At 39.9% G+C, this 27,225-nt stretch overlaps 1 protein-coding gene across 13 annotated transcripts in view; it reads right to left on the bottom strand.

Moving 5' to 3' along the window:
- The window catches only part of TNRC6A (trinucleotide repeat containing adaptor 6A), a 207,377-nt gene that overhangs the window by 66,799 nt on the left and 113,353 nt on the right, over positions 1–27,225 (bottom strand). For all 13 annotated transcript variants that reach the window (XR_013385101.1, XR_013385100.1, XM_077907066.1 and 10 more), the window contains exons 3-4: positions 16,098–16,185; positions 8,017–8,038 (exon numbers count right to left, since the gene is read on the bottom strand). Coding sequence is in view for 11 of the 13 variants with exons in the window: in XM_077907066.1 (XP_077763192.1) it covers positions 8,017–8,038; positions 16,098–16,185 (110 nt within the window). In the remaining 2 variants the exon portion in view is untranslated. The remainder of the gene's footprint in view (positions 1–8,016; positions 8,039–16,097; positions 16,186–27,225) is intronic.

The raw sequence follows: 27,225 nt of genomic DNA, 5'->3' as shown, positions 1-27,225 counted from the left end.
GAAAGAACTTTGCTATTAGTAAATTTTCACCAGCAAGAAACTCTGCTTCTCCTTCAAAGAGGTCAGCACACATGTATCTTCACAATTTCTCATAAACTGAACATACTATGAGGGCACATTTGGAATCAGAACCTGGTCTGCCCAAATTACTTAATGCCTGCTTATAACATGTAAGTCTTGTTTCTACTATATATTATAGAGAAAAACACTGCATGGAAGCCCCAATTCTAACAGAACTTTCTGACCTATGTGACAGAAACAGTGTGCTGAGAGGAGTGCCTCAGAGGCTGATGACCAGACTCCCTGGGACTGCCAGCCTAAGCTGGGAGTAGCTCCTCCTGTTTACCCTAACAGCCCCCCATATACCATTCTCCATGTGAGCTGTTAGATGAACAAGGTCAGGCAAAGCCACTTAAAGTCACACCTGTTTGGGCTTCAATTTCTCCTGTGAAAACCTGTGTAGCACAGGAGTTCTTTGCCAAGCCACCAAAGTTCTTAATTTCATTATCACAGGATTGTGACTGAGAAACTTAAGATCTTATGAAGTAATAAACTGAGACCACAGGTAAATGTATTTACCTCTACTCAAGTAAAGCAAAGATGAGAATGGAAGCACAATGGCAAGGAGGAGTTGGTTGTGTTCATGCACAACAGTACATGAAACAGGGTCAGCACACAAACATTTCACGAATGTTAAATGAAAAAGACAATGACACTTTATGGATCCTAACTTTAGGAGAATGGATCACCACACAATTATTTTTCATTTATCTTTGTTTCCCATGTAAACAAAGATGACCTCATGAGATTGTGCAACACAGCGAATATTGGCAGTGGCAATTAATAGAAAGAGTGCTTACTTATTATGAGAAGGGAACAAATTAAACACTTCTTCCTTCAACTCACACGGAGTCATCTCAATCATATTTCCATTGTTAAACTGTGTCCCATGCCTTTATCAGCTTTCTCGGTCAATAAGCATACAGAAAAGAAAGGATCTGACTGCTGCCCATGCTTATCAGAAGGTACTTCATCCCTCCTGAAGAATGAGATGGAGGTGACGTGGGGTTCTTGCCAAAGTCTCTTTACATCTCCCTGAAAGAGGCGGAGCAAGGCATTTCAAACTTAATTAGAAATCAGGTTTTGTTCCAAAAGGGGATTAGTTTCACTGTGTAGAGGTCTAACACATGAAGGAAGCTTTCAGAAAATCAGCTTCTTGCTTGGTCCTCAAAACTCCTATTTTTTTTTTCATCAACAAAGATGATGTAAACCATTTCAGAGATTCCTGAAAAGCCAGCCACTTTACACACTGCAGTTGTCAGATGCTCCCCACGAAATTAGTGATACAATTCTCTGGTGGTGATACAATTTTCTAGTTCTTTCTTTGTGCTTGGAGAAATACCATAAAACCTGTTAAAAAATCTTTCTGGACTATTTCTAAAACATGCATTGTTAGTTCATTCAATGAATATTATTAAAGCACTAGTGTAGCCTTCCTACTTTGTTTTCTATGTAAATATAGGGCTGTTTTCAAAGAGAAAGCAGCAGTAGAGCCCACTAGAGTTAGTCATCAAATCCTGGCTCAGGCACTCACCAGCTGCAGAACCAAAAAGCAAGTGACTTTTCTTAGCCTCAATTTCACTTCTAAATATGATACTATCTACTTTCATAGGGCTGCTGAAGGGATTAAATGCAGACTTACATTGTTCTAGTACACATTGATGAAGCCCCACTTCCATATTAGTTTTTAAATCTCCTATTTCATGAAGCCTCAGAGTTCCCAGCCTCCTGCACCAGCCCCTCCCCTGAGTCCCACACATTTCCCAAAATTCAATAGCTAAAAGATTACTCTTACCACATGAAGCTTTTAGGACCTTGCTCCAGTATGTGTTCTGAATCACTGGTGACCATTCATTATTTGTGATTAAATATTTAGAATATTCCCTTTGATTAAAAGTAAATATAAAACTGTGCCTGACACATAGTAGGTGTTCAAAGTTATCATGATGTCTCCAATAGGATTTGACATGCAGCTGACTTAATAACTGCTGAATATTTTGATGACTTCCCAGGAGCAATGGAATAAAGCAACAAAATTGTGTTTGACATAAAAAAAAATGTAGGGCACCTGCATGGGGCAGTCAGTTGTACGTCCAACTCTTGATTTCAGCTCAGGTCATGATCTCAGGGTCATGGGCTTGAGCCCCATGTCTGGCTCCATGCTCAGCACAGAGTCGGCTTGGGATTCTCTCTCCTTCTCCCTCTACCCCTCTCACTCATTCTCTCACTCTCTCAAGTAAATACATCTTAAAAAAAAAAAAATTTGCAAGACTAGACCAGAGTAAAAATAAAAACAAAAAAAAAAAAACAAAAAAAAAGAGAAAGAGAGAGAGAGAGAACTGAACAAGAATAATGGCTTCCAAATGTGGCAAGGAACAAAAATGTGTTTTATTATTTTTTTTAATTTTTTTTATTTATTTATGATAGTCACAGAGAGAGGGAGAGAAAGAGAGACAGGCAGAGGGAGAAGCAGGCTCCATGCACCGGGAGCCCGATGTGGGATTTGATCCCGAGTCTCCAGGATCGCGCCCTGGGCCAAAGGCAGGCGCCAAACCGCTGCGCCACCCAGGGATCCCCAAAAATGTGTTTTAAATGTTGATGTAGGGCAGCCCTGGTGGCGCAGCGGTTTGGCGCCGCCTGCAGCCTGGGGTGTGATCCTGGAGACCCGGGATCAAGTCCCACATCAGGCTCCCTGCATGGAGCCTGCTTCTCCCTCTCCCTGTGTCTCTGCCTCTCTCTGTGTCTATGAATAAATAAATAAATAAAATCTTTAAAAAAATAAAATAAAATAAATGTTGATGTAATTTTCTTTAAGAGTTTTTAATTAGGGCAGCCTGGGTGGCTCAGCGGTTTAGCGCCGCCTTCGGTCCAGGGCGTGACCCTGGAGACCCGGGATCGAGTCCCATGTCGGGCTCGCTGAATGGAGCCTGCTTCTCCCTCTGCCTGTGTCTCTGCTTCTTTCTCTCTCTCTGTTTCTCATTAATAAATAAATAAAATCCTTAAAAAAAAAAAAGTTTTTAATTAGTCCAGAAAGAGAACAGTAGCAATGAACTTCCTTTTGGGATCACCAGAAAACAAACAAAATCTTTATCCACTACTCTCCATTCTTGCTTCCATCAACCTCCCCTCATCTCCTTTCAGAGCTCCAGGGTTTGTTATTCTCTGGAATATAACTTACTTATAAAATCACCTGAAGAGGGGCAGCCTGGGTGGCTCAGTGGTTTAGCGCCACCTTCAGCCCATAGCATGATCCTGGAGACCTGGGATCGAGTCCCACATCGGGCTCCCTGCGTGGAGCCTGCTTCTCCCTCTGCCTGTGTCTCTGCCTTTCTCTCTGTGTCTCTCATGAATAAATAAATAAAATTAAAAAAAAAAAAAATCACCTGAAGAAAGTATTGGCATGAGACGAAAGCAGGGGGAGAGATGGGGAGATGTTAGCTATCAAAAATTAACAGTGCTTATACTTTTGCAAGGAATGTATAACCAGCATGCTTCCGACACAAATCAGTGTCAGAGCTGAAAAGCTGTTTTTGAAAAACTACTTCTCTTAATCAAGTTCCCAACAGCATTCTAAAGAAGGGATATTAACTCTTTCCCTGCCTTTACATTATGTAGGCCACGGGGCATCTTACAATGTATCCATGTATTCCTACACCTCACCATAAATTTTTCAGCATTTCACTCCCCTGCTGTTTCAAGGCGATACTCATACATATTTTTAAAAGACATTTTCAAACAGTCAACATTCAAATATTCATGCTCCTTAGCTTTTCAAAGCTCAAGTCACATGGTAGGAATAAAACTTCCAAGAATTTCATTATGTCTTGCATTATGTTGGTCCACATTTTTATTAGGTAAGTTATCCATTGCACCAAAAAATAAACATCCACTTGTCTTCATATAAGAAAGCTGGGGATCCCTGGGTGGTGCAGTGGTTTAGCGCCTGCCTTTGGCCCAGGGCGTGATCCTGGAGACCCGGGATCGAATCCCACGTCGGGCTCCTGGTGCATGGAGCCTGCTTCTCCCTCTGCCTATGTCTCTGCCTCTCTCTCTCTCTCTCTCTCTCTCTCTGTGCGTGACTATCATAAATAAATAAAAAATTAAAAAAAAAAAAAAGAAAGCTGGTCAAGAATTTAATTTATGATACTTTACAAAAACCCTAATTTTATATAAACTATCTTACCATGGAGTGGAAGCAATATTCATGTTATTTAACCAGAAATGACAGTAGCCTTAGAAAGAACAGTTCATTAAGGCAGAATTCTAGAGAGGGTGCTGCAGTCTAACTACCACGTTCAGTCTGAACACTAAGATCTGGACTCCAGACAATCAAGAAGACTCTAATAAAATTTAAAATTCAGTTCCTCAGTCACAGCAGCCACATTTCTTTCAAGTACTTGACAGCCACGAGTTACCAGACTTGGGTCTGATATAGACTCCACTACAGGACAAAAAATGACATGGACAGTAAAAACTGCAAGAGAAACTGCAATTTTTGATGATATGGATTCTCCTGATTTATATACCTTAGCAATTGGAAGCATAAAGGATAATGAAAACACTGTGTGGAGACCAGAAGAGACTAAAGAGACGAGACATGACAACTAAATGCATTTGTGTATCTGGCACTGGATTTTAGAACAGAAATAAGTTAATGGAAGAAATAGGGAAATCTCAATAGTCTGGAGTTCCATTAATACCAATATCAGTTTCTTAGTTTTGACAAAGGTGCCACAGAAATGCAAGCTATCAATCATGGGAAAATCAAGTGAGGTATAAGTGGGAAAGCTCTCTATTACCTTTTCAACTTCTCTATGATTCATAAATTCTTCCAAAACCAAACGTTTAAACAGTAACAACTGTGTGTGCCAGACCCATCCCACAAGCCTCCAGTTTGTAATCTATAGTCACCATGAATCCCAAATCATAGACACCACATAGACATTATACATGGGACAAAAAAGAAAACATTTTCATAAATCAAAATAACTGACCAACCACGGAGCTGCTATTAGAGGACAGGTAGAATAAGTAAAATAGTTAGCAAAACAGCATAACGCATCTTGAAGCAAGTTTCATACACTTAGCCTAACATTCTCAGAACTGTGGAAAGTCTAAAATTAAGTTTCAAATATGTTCATATTTCATGTATGGATGTAAAAAAAAAAGGATTTATATTTGGAAAGAGTATAAACAGTAGGTATTCAAAGATCATGTTGGAGAAGCAAATACCCATGGGCCAAAAATCTAAGATGGACCATAATCAAGTGCCCCAAATTTAAGATACATCATAACATCCTAAGAAATCGGGAAGGGATGATCAATGGCCACTGGAGCGATCCATTAGAAGATGAGCTCTGTGAGGGCTAGAGACACTGAAAGGCCTCCTTCTCTGAGGAGCTGAATCAAAAAAGAAATAGAAACAGGAATGAACACGAAAGAGACGAGAATGCTCTGAAAAGTATAAAGGAATGAGAGGCAACAGGCTGGTTAGATCACAGTAGGTCAGATTAAAGAGGGCCTTAAAAGCCAAGCAGAGGAATTTGAAGCAGAGCAAAGGGACAATATAAATCCCTGTAGAGGGGAGTGGTGTGCGGAAAGTGGAACTTGAAGATGATGAATTTGGTCATGTTCCTGTTAAATTAATTTGCCAACGTTTCCCCCTACATCATTCCACACCCCTTTAACTTTCTTACATGTCCAGATTCAAAGCCACAATGTCACCTTCAAATCAATCTTCTGTCACCGGCTACAATCCTGCAAATTCTAGACCTCACGTATCTTTAATCCATCTCCTACCCCTGCTGCCAAGACCTCAGTTCAAATAATCTTTATCCTCTCTATGCCTCTACCTTCCCTGGTACTGCCTCTATTGGTGACACTAAATATTGCTGACAAAGAAAAGCTCCTAAAAGCATAGCTTATGACTATGACCTTTGTGGGCTCTCCACTCTCTCTAGGACTCAAATTGATAGTTCACTTATTTTTATTCCAGTATCACTAACAGACAGTGTCATACTAGTCTCAGGTGTTTAACATGGTGAAACACCAAGATAATTGGTGTTTTCACCAATTTAAATTGGTGAATTCACCAATGCCATACATCACACAGGCTGGCTCCCCTCTAACCACATGAGGCCCTACATTTCCCCCTACCTCAGACCTATATCCTGTCACTTCCCCTCATCACCCCACTTATTTTCTGAATATTCCCTCTTCTTATTGACCTTTCTCTGCCCAGAGTGCCTTTCTTCTCTTAGCCCCATCTTTCAGCCAACACTTTCTATGCACAGTGACTGACAGCTTTTAAGAAAGGACCAAAAAAAAAAACACATGTCACTCTTCTGCTTAAACTCTTCAATGGCTCTTAATTGTCTATAAACAGAGTCCAAGTTCCTTGGTACACAGAGCATATGTAAGGACTTCTTTGACCCAACCCCTACCTATCTCTTCAGAAAAGTCCTTCTACCCAACCTACATATTGCTGGATATTTAATGCTCTAAGAATATCCACTGCAAATATCACCACATTATTTCTTATCTATCTTCAATCATGTTGATTGATTCTTCTGCCATTTCATCCTTTCTTGGATTGGCTGTTTCATCTTTTAAGATTCATAATCTCAAGGACTTTCCTTAGCCCTAGCCCCCTGTGTCAAATAAGCTACTCATCACTCTGTGCTCCAGTACAACGGCATTGTTACCTGAAGCAAATGAAATAATTATACTACGATGTGTTTAGGTGGGTCCTTCTATTGCCACTTCCTCCAATAAAATATAAGCTAAGGGGGGGATCCCTGGGTGGCGCAGCGGTTTGGCGCCTGCCTTTGGCCCAGGGGCGCGATCCTGGAGACCCGGGATCGAATCCCACATCGGGCTCCCAGTGCATGGGGCCTGATTCTCTCTCTGCCTGTGTCTCTGCCTCTCTCTCTCTCTGTGACTATCATAAATAAAAAAATAATAATTATAAAAAATATATATATAAGCTAGGGGGCAGCCCGGGTGGCTCAGAGGTTTAGCACTGCCTTCAGCCCAGGGCCTGATCCTGGAGACTCGGGATCGAGTCCCATGTCAGGCTCCCTGCATGGAGCCTGCTCCTCCCTCTGCCTGTGTCTCTGCCCCTCTCTCTCTCTCTCTCTCTGTGTCTCTCATGAATAAATAAAATCTTAAAAAAAAAAAAAAGCTAAGGCTGGTCTTATTCACTCTTACACACTTGCACCTAATGTTACCTTAATGAATGCTGACCTCAAATAAAAATAGGCAGTACTGGCTACATATCTCAATCAAACGCAGACTTTATACTTCTGATACAGCTACATGTAAAAAATTCAGAATCTTCAAGCCTAACAAATTCAGCATCTGAGAGCCCTACACCTTTCATTATCAAGCAGTCAGCTCCTGGGACGGTGAAGAATTCCTGATTCAGGATCTGAGAAGAATGATGTTCCTGTTTCCTCAGCAGCCTGAAGGCTCCTGTTTGATGTGTACCGGGAGCTGTGCAGCCTGGTAAAATGACCATCAAGTTAGCAATCTACTATTCTCAGTAATTATAGAGTGGGTATCAGGGTGGGGGACAACTGTATACAGAGACCAAGAAATAACGCAAAGGACGGCATAATCCCAGACAAGACTTTCACGTGGAAGACTTAAGGGAAGGTACACGTGCTCAAAGGCTCAAATCAAGAGTATGTCAGGAAGTGGTGTCCAACCTAGCATACAGTTATGGTAGGTCTCAAGGTGGTATTATTTTAAAAGTGGTAATATACACCATGGTAAAACATTAACCCCAAGAGATGACTCCAAGGTGATGTCACTGAAGAAGTCTGTCCCCACCCCTCTGTTCTTTCATGCTCTTCGCTCTCCCAATCCTGGAGGTGAATAAAAATGCATATCAACAACCTTACTTTAATGAAAAAAAAAAAAAAAAAAAGATAAAAATAGCTTTAAACAACGTACCTTTGATTTTTTGTTCAGTGGCCTAAAATAAAAACAAACAAACAAAAAACAATGTAAATATGAAACTGAAAGAAATGGATTGTTATGATAAAATGTTCATATATATTATATAAGACATATACACTTTTATTAAATAAGGAATTTGTCATTTAGATGAACTGCATAGGAAAAGATATGCAAAGAAAGCATGCTTTTCCCACAGATGTGCCCCATTGTCTCTGATAACAATGTTTATTAATGAAAAATGTTTGAAGTGTTTCTTTAGATACAAAGCAGAGAAGACCTCATTGTATGACAGTAAATAATAATGGCACTGGACTTTTCTGAGTAAGTTTTTAAATGATTTTTCTATAGCTGTCACCTTTAACATTAAATGGATCTACTGAATTTTGCTTAAGTTTAAATGGATTCAAAAATTCTTATTTCAAGTGATAAAAAGTGAATTAGGTTTTCTGGAAGAGAAGCTGAATATAAACACTTTGCCAAATCAGTAATAAATTTAACTCCAGGAAGTTAGGCTGCTCTTTCACTTAAATGTAGTTAACTTTTATGTATTACTGAGTGGGAAAAAATTTCAAACCTATCCGTCACTTCTGAAGCATCTGACAATTCATTGAAATTACCGTGTTCAGAAGTTAAATTGATGCAAATGCTCCTTTCCCACGCCTACCCTGTCATCCACTCTCTCTGGCGTAACAAGGAGCAGGGCTTGAGGGCAGCAGGGCTGCCTCAAGGTACCTCACTCAAACTTCAAGTGCCCCAAAAGGAAAAAACTGGTTATAGACCGAGGCCACAAGCAAAAATCAACTTTTTAGTTAAAGCCAATTGCATGGAGTCCTAAAAATAAAAGATATAAGGACAGGTAGGGAGGTGAGGAAAGACTGAATAATTGTAGCTGAAAAACCAAGAATTGTTCCTAAATATAGATAAAGCCTTCCTTAAGTGCCATGGGGCATGATAATTCTGCTTAGTTGTATTAAATTATTGCTATTAAAAATATCATTTTTTGAATCAGATCATTATAGAACTAGATGGCAGGAGACTACATGGCAATTACCCTGATCGTGAAGCCACACCAATCTTTCCCTGGTGAGCCAGAGAGTCAGTCTAGGTGGTGAGCTACTTCACCAAGTTTTAGAGCACTAGTGTAATGTTAAATAATGGAGGCCCATCTTTTACTTTATATGATTCAAAAATTTAAAAAAAAAAATTGATGGAAGGACAATGGCAAAAGACCAGTCAACTAACTGGAACACTTAATGTACTTCTGGAGAAACTGTTTTTAAAATCTGATGGTAGAAAAACCGTCTTATTAGAGAGAACCTGGTATATGAATACTTTATGAGAAGTACTAAGGTCAAACAATAAGATACATAATTTTCTGAAGCCAAAACATTTTAGCTCAAAAATCATTCTGCATGCTGAAAATCTTTTTTTTTTTTTTTTTTTTTAACTCTCCTGGTCTCTCCCATAGTTTACTTCCAAAGGAAACTAAGTTACAATACACAGGAGCCATAACCACATTACTAACTCCCAAGATAGGGTTGTTCTCAAGGACACATACTCTCCAACTCCCTCTGTAAAACAACTCTAAAACAACTCCACGTTGCTTCAGAACAACAGTCAACTTCAAGCATTATTCTGTCATCCACAGAGAATGGCACCGAGAAGACATCCAAGGTGTTTGCCCATCAGAATATTGACTAGTATACTGAAGGTATATGAATAATAGAACCCAAGAGCTCCTAACAGGTTAAGAGGAAACAGAACTCAGCAAGTGACTCTTCTTTAAAATAAGTCTTTGTGGGGGAAAAAAAAAAAAAAAGTCTTTGTGGATTGGACCAGGAACATAGCATATTACTCAAACCATTAAAAGGGTAATTTTCCAAACAGGCTCAGTGATTTTAAGAGTATTTGTCTACACTGTTCAAAATGGTAGCCATGTTCATATGTTGCTACCAACCCCTGAAGTAAACGGAGTCCAAACTGCTATGTGTAAAATACCAGATTTCTACTTTTTGGCACTAAAAAAAGGTAAAATATCTCATTAACAATATTTGCTACGGATTACATGTTAGAAAATTAACATGTTAGATATGTTTGGTTACATAAAATATGTTAAAACTATCATTTCTTTTTTACTTTTATATGACCTTATCATTTAAACCCTATGGGTCTCAGTTTCCTTATTCCTCAAATCGAGGGGGCTGGCAGGGACTGTATTGCTTACCTTTCAGGGCTATTATGAGGCTCAACTACAACACAGAAAGATTTTTTTTTTTTTTACAACATTATTCAAATGTTAGGTATCACTGTAGATCCTCTTGTACAACAGAATTATAAAGGAATCTGTCAAATCTAGAAGTGAGATTATTTCCATATTGACTTTTTTTTCTTAAAAACAAAAACAAAAACAGAGGTATCTGGCTGGCTCAGTTGGTGGAGCATGTGACTCTTGATCTCAGGGTCATGAGTTTGAGCCCCACGTTGGGTATAGAGCCTGCTTAAAAAAAAAAAAAAAAAAAAGCTGTGATTCCACATGCAATTACTACAATTGCCTTGCTTCATGAAGAAAGGTATCAGACAAGTGGTAGACACACAGAATGCCATGTTCTTTGTTTCTGTCAGGCTCTGCACCACTTGTCCCAACCCCTCAATCCCTAAGCGTACTTGAGTGGCTAAGAGCTCAGTGTCTGAAGCCAGACTCTGAATCCTGCCTCCACCATTTAACACTATGTGACCTTGGTCAAAATTAGTTAACTTCCCTAAAGCTCAGTTTCCTCATCTATAAGACAGGAACAAAAACACCTACCCCTGGCAGCCCGGGTGGCTCAGCGGTTTAGCGCTGCCTTCAGCCCAGGGCCTGATCCTGGAGACACAGGATCGAGTCCCGCATCGGGCTCCCTGCATGGAGCCTGCTTCTCCCTCTGCCTGGTGTCTCTGCCTCTCTCCCTCTCTCTCTCTCTCTCTGTGCCTCTCATGGATAAATAAAACCTTAAAAAACAAAAACAAAAACAAAAACACCTATCCCGAAGCTGTTGTGAGCCTAGATGGACTGAATTCATGAAGAGCTAGGGGTGGGGGGTAGGTGGAGGGTGGCCTTAAGGACCCTGCCAGGCATGCAGGAAGCATTCAAGAGGTATTAATTGTTGCTGCTGCTGCTGCTGTCACCAACCACATGTGCTGGTGCCCTGGCTTAGTCTTTTCACCCTGGGAAATGGCCCAACTGAAACACACTCCAGGTTCCCATGTCCCATTTCTTTTTTCTTTTCCAAATCATCTACCATATCTCACAGTGCTAGGTATTAATAACTAGTATCAGGAATAAAGAATTGATGGCTCAATTCATCCATTTTGAATGAGATAATTAGGAGTCAGAAAGCTTTTCTAGGATTTCTTAGCAAGCAGCACTCAGCCTAGACCTTAGACCGCTGCATATGGCAGGTTTTTTTTGTTTGTTTGTTTTTTAAAAAGGGAACTGAGACATGTCAGCTGAAATCGGGGGCAGGACTGTAAGAGAACACTTGGCTGCCCTAGAGGACTGTAGTGCTCCAGCCTGGTTATGTTACCTTACCACCCAGGCTACTGAGAAAGTTTGCTATTTGCACACTGAACATGATCCCTAGTCTCAGAACGACATGGCCTTTGGGAGACATGATGATTAATACTAAAATTCCAGAAAAGAGGAATGAAAGTTGGAAGTTTCCTATAATGTAAGTCTCCCTTAAACCCAAACTGAGTACATTTAAATCCACAAAGCCTGTAACAATCCCTTTAGCTCCTAACACAGTAACAGAAATACTCATAAACACTAACTTTAAAGCATTCTCAACACTGAAAGATCCCAATTTGTATTGCTGCTTCCCTTTGGCCCCTCAACCATTATTTGCTTTCTAGGAACTACAATTACATGCTTAAAGGTTATACTAAATTATCCCTCTCTAATTAATCTATTTCTCAACCTCTTTTCCCCTCCTCACAACATTTTTCTCTAGATTCCTTCTAGATACTTCATCTAAAAACAGATCCTGGAGACAAATCCATGGTAACAAGCCACTGCTACCACTGTTGCCCCTTTTTTTTAAGTATAGAAGCTAAATTCCTTATTTCCTAAGCCTTGGACTTAGAAGACAATAGCCCTGATTCTTAGATATGAAATCAAAAGCTTTTCAAGTAACAAAATTAAAAATAGAGCCATCCAGTCACTGATCTCGTTGTGAGAGATGTACTGAGGCTGAAATGTCATGAAAATATATAAAATTTGTGTAAAATTTCTTGAAAGAGGAATTTAAATACTTAAATTTATGTTTAAGTAGACAAAATTTTTTAAAAACTACCATAATAAAAACATTACAGTGAGCCTTGCTGGTGTCTCATCATTTATAGGAGTTGTGTTACCTGGTTATTATTTAAAATAGAAAATAACCTGTAATCTGAATTTGAATTCCTTAAAAATATCACAATGGCCGCCAGGAACTATGTTTCTGTACACAGCATAAAGATCTCTTAAATGCTTTACAGAAATTACGTTTTATTATTTGCAGCTTTAAAAAAAAAAGTTCACCTTTAGGTGGTGAAAAATAAGTATAAAGGACAGGGGCACCCAGCTGGCTCACTTGGTGGAACGTGTGACTCTGAATTTCAGGGTTGTGAGTTTGATCCCCACACGGGGTCTAGAGATTACTTAAAAATAAAATCTTAAAAAAAAAAAGTACAAAGGAAACACCATGGCATCTAGTTTTGGAAAAGTGTCAGCTGGGGGTCTACGAAGCTTCCTATCCTATTCCCAGTTCTGTCACTCCGACAAAAACATGGTTGGCCACTTAACTCATTTTAATGCTTGGGCTCCTTCTACCTAAAATGAATAGATCAGAACAGATAGTTATCTGAAGTCTTTTTCAGAAATAAAAATAGGGTTTTTTTTTTAAACATATGCATACATTACATAAAACAGGCAGATTGTTTTTATCATAGTGAGTTTATGTTCCAACATTCATATAAATGGGCCTGCCTACCTGGCTTATGTAGATGTCTGCCACCTACCTGTATACACCTGCTGGCTCCTACCACAGACAAAAAACAAGCTTAAGGAAACTTGTCTTAAAAGTCTTGTGACTCACAATCTTTCATATGGGCTGTAAGCATGCCAACTTGGGATTCTTTTTTGTTTTGTTTTGTTTTTTAATAGCTATTTGGTAACAGCCTATAGAAATACCAGCTGTCCTTACTTCACCAATGTGTGTTATTCAAATTCAGTTGTAAGCTGATTATTTGGAATTTGAAGAACAGTCTTATTTACAGTGGCAGTCTACCCTCCTACACTTAACATTTATTCGAGGTATTAAATTTCCTTTATATTGTGTTCAGTGGCCAGATATTACTGTGTCTACAGGATACACAGGAATACCCTACCAATGCTGAAGATCTGGCTGAAGAAAAAGAAAACACTCTCTGTTATCGCTAAGCCTCTGTGATGATTCCAGTAGGACACGGTTAGGGTGAGAGACTGGAATGGGGTGAGGCAGGGATGGAGTGGGAAAGAATATGAAAAGCTGTCACTTCAGAGGCCAAATGGCACAAAAGTCATCATTCTCATGTTAAAGACACTGACTTGGTGAGTCAGAGATTTGGTTATATGAAAGACCATAAAGATGAGCCTTGGCAATTAGAGCCATTATTTGTATTTGTTACAACCCTAAATATTTTTACTTACATCACTCCTTTTAAAAATGTAACTTTTAGGGATCCCTGGGTGGCGCAGCGGTTTAGCGCCTGCCTTTGGCCCAGGGCACGATCCTGGAGACCCGGGATCGAATCCCACATCAGGCTCCCGGTGCATGGAGCCTGCTTCTCCCTCTGCCTGTGTCTCTGCCTCTCTCTCCTCTCTCTCTCTCTCTCTCTCTCTCTGTGACTATCATAAAAAAAATAAAATTAAAAACTTAAAAAATAAATAAATAAATAAATAAATGTAACTTTTAAAGAAATCATTCCAGTGACTCCCCTCCCTTTTTCAGAATTTCCTTAGTAAATAGGGTAAAATCTAAAGAAACACGCATTATGTAGTACCTTAGGCTTCTTCTCTAGCCATTTCGTAGACAACCTAACAGCTACATTCTGAATTCCTTAGAAGCAGGAATCAACAGGTCTAATGTCAACACTCAGATGCTTGCCACACTACCAATTCTACATAAAGTATACCTATGTATCTTCTTACAAGTCTCTGAAGTTTCCTAGCATGTCCCTATCACTCAGTAAATGGTCTTCACACCAAAGACCAAGAGTCTCAGAACCTTCTCCCAACCTTAACTTAAAGAAGATAAAACTTTTTCCACAACAAATTCTCAGCTAAAGACTGATCACAACATGGCAAACACCAACCTGTGTCAACAGGCCTCTCACAGAGATCTATGGTATTGGCAATGCCAAAACTACATACTAGAAACCTATTCCAAAGCCTGATTGTGACAATTACAGATGCATCCCTCCCAGTCACTTCTGAGAGCAGGCAAAAGGCCAAATGCCAAGGGTCACCTATCACCTCTTCACCCTCGATTGTCCAGAGCTCTGTAATCTACCCTTCCCCAGCACTCGCTGATCATGCGGTCAGCTCAGCACTCCAGGACAAAATTCTCTTTCTCCCTTTCTATTCCCTAATCTGGTTAACTGCTCCTGAGATGTACTCCCATCACTCAGTCTGGAACCTGAGCGTCAATTGAAGTCCCTCTCCTTTCATATCCTTTCAACAAACTCTGTGCGTTCTTTCCACAGTCCCTCTACTAGCATCCGAGCCTCTAGTTTCTACTTCTTCCAATCCAAGCCCACGGTTTGCTAAAGTAAACATTCTCAAACACAAACTTTTACCTCAGTCGACTGAAAGGCCTTCAGTGTTTTCCCCAACACCTAATAGCTGAAACCCGGAGAAGAGTCCACAGCCTACCACCACCCTCTGCAGTTTCACCCTCTGATACTTCTGCCCTTGGCATCCTGCCCCTCACCCCCAATCAAAGCTCATACTCTTCTAAGGCTGCAGGTTGAGTATCGTTGGGTTGACTCAGCTTGCAATCCCGTTTTATTCCACTCCTGGTTCACTTGGCTAACTTCTACTCTAAGACAATTTTCCCTTCCATCGGCCCCATTCCAGGTGGAGTGAAAGCAGTTCTCTGTGCTTCAACAGTTCCCTACCTACCACAGATTTGGATGCTATTTTTCCCTATTAAATAATGTGGAGGTAAGTGTGCAGCTATAACACAGTGCCTGGCACAAAAGGTTAGAAATTAAAGTCAGAGCTGTCAATGGAATGTAAGAGTATAATAGTAATTTCACTGGGTCTTTAAAAAAAATTTTAAGGTCCTTGAAACCTTGATACAGTAGGAGATGAGTGCCCAGCTGTAATCAGGATTCAGAATTTGTAAAAACAAACAAAAACTTTATAATTAAGAACATAATCTTTTCTCTTTCCACAGTTTGTATTGTTCTGATTACAGCTTCTGACTATGTACCTTCTAGAGACCCTCTGTAGCAAATTACACTTCAGGCTTATTTTCAAATATCTTAACGTAAGTAGCAAATTCTTGAAATCAGCCCAGGTACTAAACAAAAAGTGAAAAGGAAACTGACACCTTATTTCCTACTATGTGCATTGTGTATTATCTCGTTTAAATTCTCATTTTACAAAACATAAGGAAACTAAGGCCCAGAGAGGCTAAATAAAGTTTAAGGACACACCATGTAGTACACTATGTGGGAGAGCCAGATTTCAATGCAGCTCTCTATGCAGCTACAAATTCCATGTTCTTCTCAAGTAGAGAGAGATGTATATATTATGAGAACCTAGGAACAGCTCATTACTTATATAAAGCACTTACCTTTGAAAAAACTATCGGCAAGATTAAATAACTATGCATTAAATTGTACACACTTGGCAAGTTACTACATATGCATAATCAGAAACATTAAATATTAAAATGAATCTCCACTAAAGTTAAAACATACAATCAAATGCTTTAAAAGATCCAATAAGAGTAGTTTTCTTTTTAAATCTGTTTAGACTGCTTAATAGATAGTTTATACATATATACTACCTTCTTTTGAGCAGCTTCCTTCTTTTTCTTGTCGTCTTTTTTCTTTTTCTTTTCTTCCATCAACTGTTCTTCTTCTTGCACTAAATCCCTGAACCACACAGTTGCAATTAACTTTCCCAGAATGTATTAAGAAATAAAAATAATGTTGCATACAGATTCATTTTCACTCTTATTAGAAATAAAGACATGACAAATTACTCTTTTCATCATTCACTGAAATAAAGCACAACCTGCAACCTCAGTCTAACTCTGGGGCTGCTATTTTGTACTTTGCTTTAGTCAAGTCACAAGTAGCAGAGCTTTTATCTTCATGTCAAGTCAAGGAAGACAACCTAAAATTAGCAAATTTTACTCTAGGAAACAAGCTACTCCCTCCAATTCTAGAATGTAAATCTTGTGTAAGCCAGAGTTACCTTGCTTCTCACGCCAATCATCAATTAGTAGCTAGGAGCAATGCCTCAGACCTCCCCACAACCCTCTCTCCCCAAGTATCTGGGGTATCTTTGGCTTTCCTTGCTCTAAAAAACTATTATTTTTTCAAAACACAAGTTATTCATAAAAATATCATGCATTTCAGCTTTACATTAATTTCATATTCTATAAACATTCCAAACCATTCTATCAATACATGAGAATCAATAATACACTTATTATACAAGTCTGTTTCAATTCTAAAGATCAGAAAAGCTCAGAGTTGTCAACAGAACCCCTGGTTCAGGATTTCAAAATGAGAGACTGGGCAAATGGGACTGCCTCTTCCTTTCCACTCCCCCTTACTGAAATGATAGGAAAAAAGGTAATCTATCTCTTCAGAGCTGAGGCATATGCAAAAGCAAAGAAAGCTACAACCCGAGAGAAGTCTTGAATGGAGGTACGTGCCATCCTCTGGTGGAGCTCCAGAGAGGTTCCAACAGAGCAGGAAAAGCAGAAATAGACACGGAGCAAAGAGACTGCCTGACGAATAGAAAGGCCAAACTATTCAATATCTCCTACCCACTCTCCATCCCCGTGAATACATGGCCACACTATAGCAGCTGAACTTGAATCCAGCCTAAAAGCAGAAAAACACTCTCTAAAGGAACCAGACCTGGGCAGGAGGCAGGCAAGGCTCCTGCAAGGGTTTTGTGGCCCAGATCAAAGTCTTTATTGGAAAGTATCAGTGGTGATACTTCCATCATACCCTGAAGCGAAGCCTTCCAATCACCACACTTCTCAGATACAGAGCTGCAGGCCAGCCATTCCAGTCAAGGCAGAAATATCTACAGAAATGAGCCAAGTTAGAGGAAACTCACTCTAGTTACCTACATCAATCACCCTAGATTCTAGAACGTAAACCTTTATCCACAATATCAACAGACACCAAAAACCAGATAGTTGAAGAAAATCAATACATAAAGAGGAACTACCTAATTGTCCTGAGGAAGCTTCCTGGAGAGAATATTATAAATACGGGGCAGACAAGGTAAGGTTCAAGGAACATGAAGTAGACATTTTGGGGAACTGCAAATAGTTTACTGAGGCCAAAATGCAGGTGGCACTGGGGATGCAGAAGAGAGAATCAGAGACAAGCAAATATGTGGGAAACTGGAGTGCAGTGACATCACGCTGAACTGCAGCTGGCTTAGCTGATGGGACACCCTGAGAGGAGCTGCAGGTAGGCAGTGAAAACCAGAACGAGTGACACTGTGAATGATTGATAGTAATCCAGCAAAGTTGAGTATGTGACCACTAACTTTAGTCAGAAATTGGAAAGAGAGTAGAACTGTTGCTATATTCCGTTGTCATTTTGTTCCAAGTAGAACTGCCATGTGGCTAACAGAGTAGCAAAACAGACTCATGCCAACTACAACCATGACTCACTCTCGCGCCTCTTCTGTGTCAGGGAGGCAAGTAGAGTGAGCAAGCCCACGCACTGTGATCCCGACTAAGTCAGGGATGGAACTAGCCATGGCATATGATTAACAGTATAATCAGTAAACAGATGAACTTATGTCACTGTCCTGTCCTCCATCAAGAGCAGATTACCAGCTCTAACTATTTAACCTTCTATAGCCTCAGTGTCTTCCTTAAAATTGGAGATAATTTCTGTACTTCGTAACATTTTTGTACAGATTGAATGAGGAGTGCTTACTTAACACAGTGCCTCTAGTAAGCACTCAAATGCCTAGTTATAAACTCCTCTCACCAGTTCTCAGTGGCACTCATGACTGACTTTACTTTTTTTTTTTTTTTTTTTTACTGTCTTTACTTTTATCAAGATTTTTTTAAAAAGATTTTATTGGGATCCCTGGGTGGCACAGCGGTTTGGCGCCTGCCTTTGGCCCAGGGCGCGATCCTGGAGACCCGGGATCGAATCCCACGTCGGGCTCCCGGTGCATGGAGCCTGCTTCTCCCTCTGCCTGTGTCTCTGCCTTTCTCTCTCTCTCTGTGTGTGACTATCATAAATAAAAAAATAAAAATAAAAAAATAAAAAAGATTTTATTTACTTATTCATGAGAGACAGAGGGAGAAAGAGAGGCAAAGACACACAGAGAGAGGCAGAGACACAGGCAGAGGGAGAAGCAGGCTCCATGCAGGAAGCCCAACGTGGGACTCAATCCGGGGACTCGATCCGGAGACTCCAGGATCATGCCCTGGGCTGAAGGCAGGCGCTCAACCGCTGGGCCATCCAGGCGTCCCTTTTATCAAGATTTTATGGGCACTTACTATGCAGAAACATCAGGAATCTTCAGCACGGGGGTGCCCTCCCGTGAATTACAGACACAGGTCTTTGTCCAATCTTCTTGTCACTGTAATTCTGCCCTATGGCATGCTCCCTTACTATTTACCTGGAGTTTTTTCTCTCTTCTCATTTTTCATTTTGAAGGCTTTTTGATGAGGTTAGCAAGTGTTTTCCAGGCCCCAAATGGTGGCTTTAGTACTTAGAAGATGCAGCACATAGTTCTCAAGGGAATACTACAGTCTCAGCTGATATTCTAAAGAGAGGGAAAAGTTCTATTCTTCAGTACTGTCACAACAGCCAACTGCCCACACCTAACTCACATCTCCTCCTCCAGAAAGCCAAGTGGAAAAATATATAAATATACCCACCTGGGCCAAAACACCTGTACCCAAACACTTTGGCTTTTGGGATTTTTTTTTTAAGATTTTATTTATTTATTCACGACAAACACACAGAGAGAGGCAGAGACACAGGCAGAGGGAGAAAGCCGATGTGGGACTCCATCCTGGAACCCCAGGATCACGCCCTGAGATGAAGGCAGCCGCCCAACCACTGAGCCACCCAGGTGTCCCAAGCTTTTGGGATTTAAATGCTAGTAGAGTCACTTAAGACATCTGACTCCTAACATTTACATATCTATCAGAAGGAGGAAAGGCTGATGGATCTGATAGATCTATGTGGTTCACCATATTGGACAAATGCTCCACAACGTAACATTTCAGTCAGCAATCATTCATTCCTTGAAGGTTACTAGCAGGGTACCTCAAATCTGTAAGTTCTGGAACTAGGAATGAGAAGAAACCTCAGAGTGATTAAAATGTCAGTGACTAGGGCACCTGGGTGGCTCAGTGGTTGAGCATCTTCCTTGGGTCCAGGGTCCTGGGATCAAGTTCTGCATCCGGATCTCTGCAGGGAGCCTGCTTCTCCTCTGCCTATCTCTCTCTCTCTCTCTCTCTGTGTCTCCCATGGATAAATAAATAAATAACCCCCCCCCCTTTTTTAATGTGACTAAGGGTACCTGGGTAGCTCAGCCAGTTAAGCATTCGATCTTGGTTTCAACTCAGGTCTTGACTCAGAATTGTGCAATGTCCCACATCAGGCTCCATGCTGAGTGTGGAACCTACTTAAGATTCTCTCTACCCACCCCCCCACCCCCCGCCTCTCTATACCCCTCTATAAAAAAATGAACATCAGAGACTATTCTGGGCACTTCATGTATATTTTCCCATTTCATTATCACTTTTTAAAAAATGATAAAGATGTTACCCTTTTACAGATGAAAAGACTGAAACACAGAAAAGTGAAATCAATTGTCCAAGGTCATATAGCTATAGGGAGAAGTCAAGATTCAAATCAAGGTTCTCAATGTCCTGGTCTTTCCTCTACAGCATGAAACCTCCCACAGTAAAGTACCAGCTCCTTTCAGGAGTCACAGAGAACAAAACCTTTTGCTTTAGACATATTAAACTGATAGATCTTCTAGTATATCTTTCCCCAGACTGCATGCCTCCACAATCCTTTCCTTATTTCCTTCCACCTTTTACAAGAAGGTAATCTACCAATATGGTAAAATGTACTGAAGGAAAGACAAGATATTAGAGTTACAAGAACCATAGCTGTGTTATCAGGAGCAAGAGGAAAAACAAACAAACAAACAAACAAAAAAAACAAAGACAAAGACTGAGCAGCTGGTCTCAACAAGAGGAGACCAGGCACTGGTGATCTTTGAGAGCAACTGCAGCATTTCTTTTGTGAATGTCTATGGGATGGTGACGTGGGAGAAACAACTAGATACAGCTAGTGCGTGGCTGTAAGGTCTCATATCTGAGGAGTTCAATATCTGAGGCAAGGGGCAGGGGAAGGTAGCTAGAATACCACCAGAAGTGAGCAAAAAAGCCTGTCCTTTAGGAAAAATTCATCATGGAAAATGTCAGATGCATGACAGAGTACACAGTATGCTATCATCTGTGTAAAAAGCAAGGGAGAGGATATGCACTCCCATTTCCCTGTACGTGTACAAACTGACTATAAAAGAACTCCTCAGGGAAAAAAAAGGAACTACTCAGAAACAAATAGTGACTGTGAGGAGGAGGGAGGAACTAGGCAGGTGAGGGATGGGAGCATGGCTTTCACTATACAAACCTCTTCATATATTTTAATTTCTGAACCATGTGTGAATGATAGCATTAAAAAATTAAATATTGGGATCCCTGGGTGGCGCAGCAGTTTGGCGCCTGCCTTTGGCCCAGGGCGCGATCCTGGAGACCCGGGATCGAATCCCACGTCGGGCTCCCGGTGCCTGGAGCCTGCTTCTCCCTCTGCCTATGTCTCTGCCTCTCTCTCTCTCTCTCTCTCTCTGTGACTATCATAAATAAATAAAAATTAAAAAAAAAAAAATTAAATATTAGGGATCCCTGGGTGGCGCAGCGGTTTAGCGCCTGCCTTTGGCCCAGGGCCTCCCCTCCGCCTATGTCTCTGCCCCTCTCTCTCTGTGTGACTATCATAAATAAATAAAAATTTAAAAAAAATTTAAATATTAAAATTTTCAAGCATTAACATTAAATGAGTAAATTTTTTTTTTTTTTTTTGAGTAAATGTTAATATTTTAAAAAGTAAAAGGCTGTTCTCAGGTTCTGGTTTGCTGGGAGATTTGGTCAGGGGTGCCTGCAATACTTTGTTGGATTTCTTTCTTGTATCTACTGAAACGGTTATATGCTTTTCATCTTTTGATGGCTAATGATTAATTGTGTTGATGGATTTCCTAGTAGTGAACCAAATTTATATTTGCTAGTATCAAACTTCTAAATATTATTTTTAAAAACAAATTTTTCTTTTCGATAAATGCAAATTTAAAAAATGAAATTATAATGTTATACTTTTGTTTTTCTAATTTTACTGGCAAAAATGTTCAAGAGTAATAATACCTAGTGCTGGGCAGCCCTGGTGGCTCAGAGGTTTAGTGCTGCCTTCAGCCCAGGGCCTGATCCTGGAGACCCGGGATCGAATCCCACATCGGGCTCCCGGGGCATGGAGCCTGCTTCTCCCTCCGCTTGTCTGCCTCTCTCTCTCTCTCTGTGTCTCTCATGAATAAATAAAATCTTTAAAAAAAAAATAATAATAATACCTAGTGCTAACAAGAATGACAGCTAAAAGGTTCTCTTATATTGCTGGTGAAAAACTATTATAATCTTTTGGAAAGTATTGTGGTAAGAGTTTAACAAGTTATACACGTGGTAGTTAGCCAACTTATTCAGCAGAATGTATCTGAAGGTAATAAACTCCTAGTATGCAAGGCCATGTGCATATCAAAGTTCACTGCAAGGTTCACAAGGGCTGAAAAGCAGAAAAACGAAATGTCTGTTAATGAAGAAATGGCTATTCTATGGCATAGCAGAGCATTTTGTATCGAAAAGGAGTTGATCTGTTTATTGATTTGAAGGAATATTCTTTTTAAAAATCTTTTGAAGATCTTTTAATTTTAAAAAAGTTTAAGATTTTTTAATTTTTAAAGGTTTTATTTAAAAATTTTTAAAGATTTTATATTAATTTAAATGTTTATTCTATTATAAAGATTGTACTATTTTTTAAATTAATCACTATAATCACTACACCTAATGTGGGGCTTAAACCCACAACCCTAAGACCAGGAGTCCCAGGCTCCACCGACTGAGCCAGCCAGCCACGGCAGAATATTCCTTTTTTTAAAAAAAGGAAAAGCAAATTGCAGAAATGTGAATGTTATCCCATACTTTTTTCAAGCTGTTTGTATGTGTTTGAACAACTTTATACAAATTTAGAGAAAAAGACACAAGGAAACATCCTCCTGAACTAGGAACAGAGTAACCTCACAAGTAACCTCACAACTGAACCAAGTATTTAGAGAAATTAATTTTTTTTAAAAAGTGCATCTTGGGACTCCTGGGTGGCTCAGTGGTTGAGTGCCTGCCTTCAGCCCAGGGCGTGATCCCGGAGTCCCAGGATCGAGTCCCACATCAGGCTCCCTGCATGGAGCCTGCTTCTCCTTCTGCCTGTGTCGCTGTCTCTCTCTCTCTCTCTCTGTGTCTCTCATGAATAAATAAATAAAATCTTTTAAAAAATTAAAAAAAATAAAATAAATAAAAAGTGCATCTTGGGGGCTCCTGGCTGGCTTAGTCAGAAGTGTGTGACTCGATCTCAGGGTGGAGACTGTTCAAGTCCCATGCTGGGTATAGATATTACTTAAATACACAACCTTTAATAAAAAGTACATCTCAATTTGAAATGTTAACATGTATGTTATTTTTGTAAATTACTACCAAAGAAATGTTTAAAATACTCTAAAGCCCAGGATTTGCTTTCACTACTCCAGGCCCCACCCCATTCCTCAAAAAAGGAAAAGAGAAAAATGCAACATGATTGACAAAATGTTGGCAATTGCTGAAATGGGTGCACGTAGCTTCCTTATTCAGTTCTGTTCTAATCTATGTACGTTTGAAATTATCTGTAATAAAAGACAAAAAAATTACAAGCCTCCAAACATATGATTAAAGGCAATAAGGAGAGAGATTAGAGAGAGGAAGAAGCAAAAGAGTGTCAGAACAGTCTTGGGAGCAGGAAGAGAATGGGTAAGACAAGTGCACAGCTGGGATCTAGAATGCCCTTCCTTGTCCTGCTCTTCTCGGTGCTTGATGGGTCAGTTTTTCCTACATTCCCAACAGGAATATCATTAGAAGTAATCACTTCCAGGGTACAGGGGTGGGTCAGTCAGTTAAGCCTCTGCCTTTGGCTCAGGTCATGATCTCAGAGTCCTGAGATCTAGCCCCATGTCAGGCTCCCTACTGAGTGGGGAGTCTGCTTCTCCCTCTCCCTCTGCCTGCCATTGTGCCTACTTGTGCTCTTCCCTTTCTCTGTCAAAATAAATAAATAAAAATCTTTTTTTTTTAATAAAAATCTTTTTAAAAACTAAAAAAAAGTAATCACTTTCAAAGGGTACTTTTGTAAGCTGCTGTTGAAGTATGGACTTCTAGAGACCACCAGTGAAGAAGTTGGAAGTATCTAATATCAGATTTTCAAATGTCACTATGCTATGATCCATCAATTCCAATCTAAGCCCAAAAAAAAAAAAGAAATTGTACAAAAACAGATCCTGTAAAATAGCCTAAAAGCCAATCAACAGAGAAAAGTTAAACCATAATATACTCATACCATAGAATCCTACACAGCAGGTTAAGAAATGGAAGGAGGCTTGTAGATTTCCATGGCATGCAGAAAAGAGTTAACACAGCAGGTCTGAGACTGTGATCCTTACAAAGGTCAGCCCTTGGCTTGGTGTCAAGGCAGCTGGATTTCAGAGAGGTTCCCATCATTCCCTAAATGATAAGGGTAAACTATACAAACAATACAGTTTATGCTGAAAACCTTTCCCTTTGGGAATCTGGAATGTTGGTACATGTTAGACAGAGGGTGCCTATGTGACCGGCCCCTAAAAGAAACCTGAATTTCTAATGAGCTTTCCTGGTAGATGTCTTACACATGTTGTCATAATTTGATGCTAGACAAATTAAGCATGTCTTGTGTGACATGACAGGGAGAGAACTCTTGGCAACAGACACCTAGTTTCCTCTGCATTTTGTTCAATGTGCCTTTTCTGATACTTTTGATGTAATAGATCATAGCCATGAGTACAGCTGTATGTTGAAACCCAGTGAATCATCAAACCTGAGGGTGATCTTGGGGACCACCTAACAAACAGCTTTACAGATAAAGATCTCTAGGACACACTCCTGAGAAGGTCACACTATTCAGATCAGTATATCATTTGTTAGGGAAAAAAAATCCCATTAAAAAGTACACTTTTTCCACAGTACAGTTGAGAAGCAGACCCTCAAAGTTACGTGGATGAGCTGACTCTGCATCCAAAACCATTTAGTGATAACTTATACAATGTTTAGTCAATGAAACAATAAAACTTGCTTAGGAATTCCTACAAGCCAAGCAGTCTCTGGCACTAGGAAAACCTAAGCAGAAAACATGATTTTAAACTAGAATTTTGTAGAAACAACTGAACACACCTAAATAAGGAAACAAGCAATCATTTGGCAGAGGCTGTAAGCAAGTACAGGAAAGTAAGATATGCACATGAGCTGTTAGAGCTACGGAAGTCTTCAAGGAGCAGTAAGTTGATCTTCTTGAAGAGTCTTCTACAGATAAAGGTGGGCCTTTTCAGGCAAGGGAGCAGAGATGGATACCAGTAAAGCAGGGAGAATGGTCAGCATGGTGATTTCAGGGAGCAGTACTGACAGGGAAAGAAAAAGGGAGGAATAGCTAGGTAAAAGTAGGACACAACCTGCTAATAAACAGGGATAGAAACCTAGTGTACTAATTCGAGTAAATGTGTAACATCCTCAGCCACAATGGTGGACTGGACTGGAAATGAAAAGCAAAGAATAACACCAAAGTAATCTTAAGAAACTAGAATAGTTGACGGTATTAATAAGAATGACAGGAGAGATAGGTTAATGACAACTCCAGGTTTTAGAAAGCAAACATTTTTAAATGGAGGCTCTGCTGTTGAAACTGATCATGCCATAATGGGACAAGGGGTTATATCTTGTTTTACGAAACAGAAGACGGGGCAGCGTTCCAGAGGGCCCAACTGGCCTATCAGTCAGCAATGTACCACAAGCCAGCTCATCACCATGCAGGAGCCAGCTGTATGTGACAAGCTGGTTATGAAAATACATTTCATATCTTCTGCCAAAAATGCTCTTCTCCTACTTTTCCCCTTACACTCTATTCTATTTTCTCCTAGCCTTCCTGCTTCCCCTTTTCTAGCTGCTTGCCAATCCTCCCTTCTCTTTTTGTCCTTCTCGCCCTCCTACATGTAAATTAATCACCAAAGCCAGTCTAGCACCACACAGTACAAAGTCACTGGTAATCGTCAGAACTATGACCTCGCCACATGGTAGAGATGGAAACTCAGCTGCAGGAGAATAGGTAAGAATGAAATCAGGGGTTTGGAGATGCTTTTCAAAACCTTTGGCAGTGATACAAAGATGACAATAAAAATGAAACCTTAAAAATAAAGACAACTAGGGATGCCTGGGTGGCTCAGCGGTTTAGCCTCTGCCTTCGGCTCAGGGCATGATCCCAAAGTCCCAGGATCAAGTCCCATATCGGGCTCCATGCATGGACCCTGCTTCCCCCCTCTGCCTGTGTCTCTGCCTCTCTCTGTCTCTCATGAATAAATAAAATCTTTAAAATACATACATACATACGTATATACATACTAGTAATTATTTGCAGGTAGAAAAGGGGTCAAGGAATAAAAGTAACAGAGAAAGTGGTGGCAGAGGGGATGGCACAAAAGAGGCTAGTTTCCAGTCACAGGTAGTTTAATCTCCACAAATACTGAAGGAGTTCAATAAAAGTGATGCATCCATAAAATGGAATTTATACAACTATAAAACAAAGATGACCTCTATGTTCTGGACAGAAAGGATCAGGAAGGTGTGAAGTTAACTGGAAGAAAACTCTAAGGTTCAGTATACTATGTTTTGTGTTAAAAGGAAGAAACATAAAAATATATATCCCCATGTGTTTGTATTTGCATAAAGAAATTCTGGAAACACATACATAAATAAGAATATTTGTGGCAGGAATATGTGGAGCAAAAAGGACAAAAGAAAGGATGGCAACAATACTGTATATTTCTAGAAACTATGGGATTTTGAGCCATAAAGCATAGACAGAAAGCTTAGCTCTAGAGGCACAGGTGGGAGTGAAGAGTCAGTGTATCTTTCCCTTAAGAATGAATGGAAAATAGGACAGAGAGAGCAGTGTGTCATCCAATGATAAATAGTCTGGATCTCTTCAAAGAGTAAGAGCTGAGCCCTAAAAGGGGGTTTCCACTGGCCCCATAATCTGAGCAACAAAATAAGGCAAATAAAGGATTATTATCCATTGAATAGAATATTATTAAGAATCCATGAGTTCTTACTGATATTAATAAATGAATGGATGGATGAATGAACAGGGTAAAGGGAAAGATTGAGGCAGAATGTCGACTAATGTAGAAAAAATGATGGGCCGTGGAAAGTCACTATTTGGCGATCCATTGATTCAGGCAGGAATCCTAATGAAAAACAAAGTATTTTACATAGTCTCAAAGTTCTCCCATCAATAATTATTAACTACAAAAGCATTTACAAACCTGACATGTATCACCCTAACCAAGTAATTGAAGTTACGATCACCAGTAATGGGATAAATGAATGTCACGCACTTCCTGACAGGACACACTACTGAACACACAACATCCGGTTCTGCGCTATTCCTGCCAAAAATGCATTAACCTGAACCCAATCGAGAAAAAACATCACACAAATATGGACTAAAAGACATCCTACCGAATAACTAGCCTGTACC

The sequence above is a fragment of the Canis aureus genome, chromosome 8 (assembly GCF_053574225.1).
Source record: "Canis aureus isolate CA01 chromosome 8, VMU_Caureus_v.1.0, whole genome shotgun sequence".
Lineage (NCBI taxonomy): Eukaryota > Metazoa > Chordata > Mammalia > Carnivora > Canidae > Canis > Canis aureus.
Note: the sequence above shows the minus strand (reverse complement) of the source record. Positions and strands in the feature narration are given on the sequence as shown.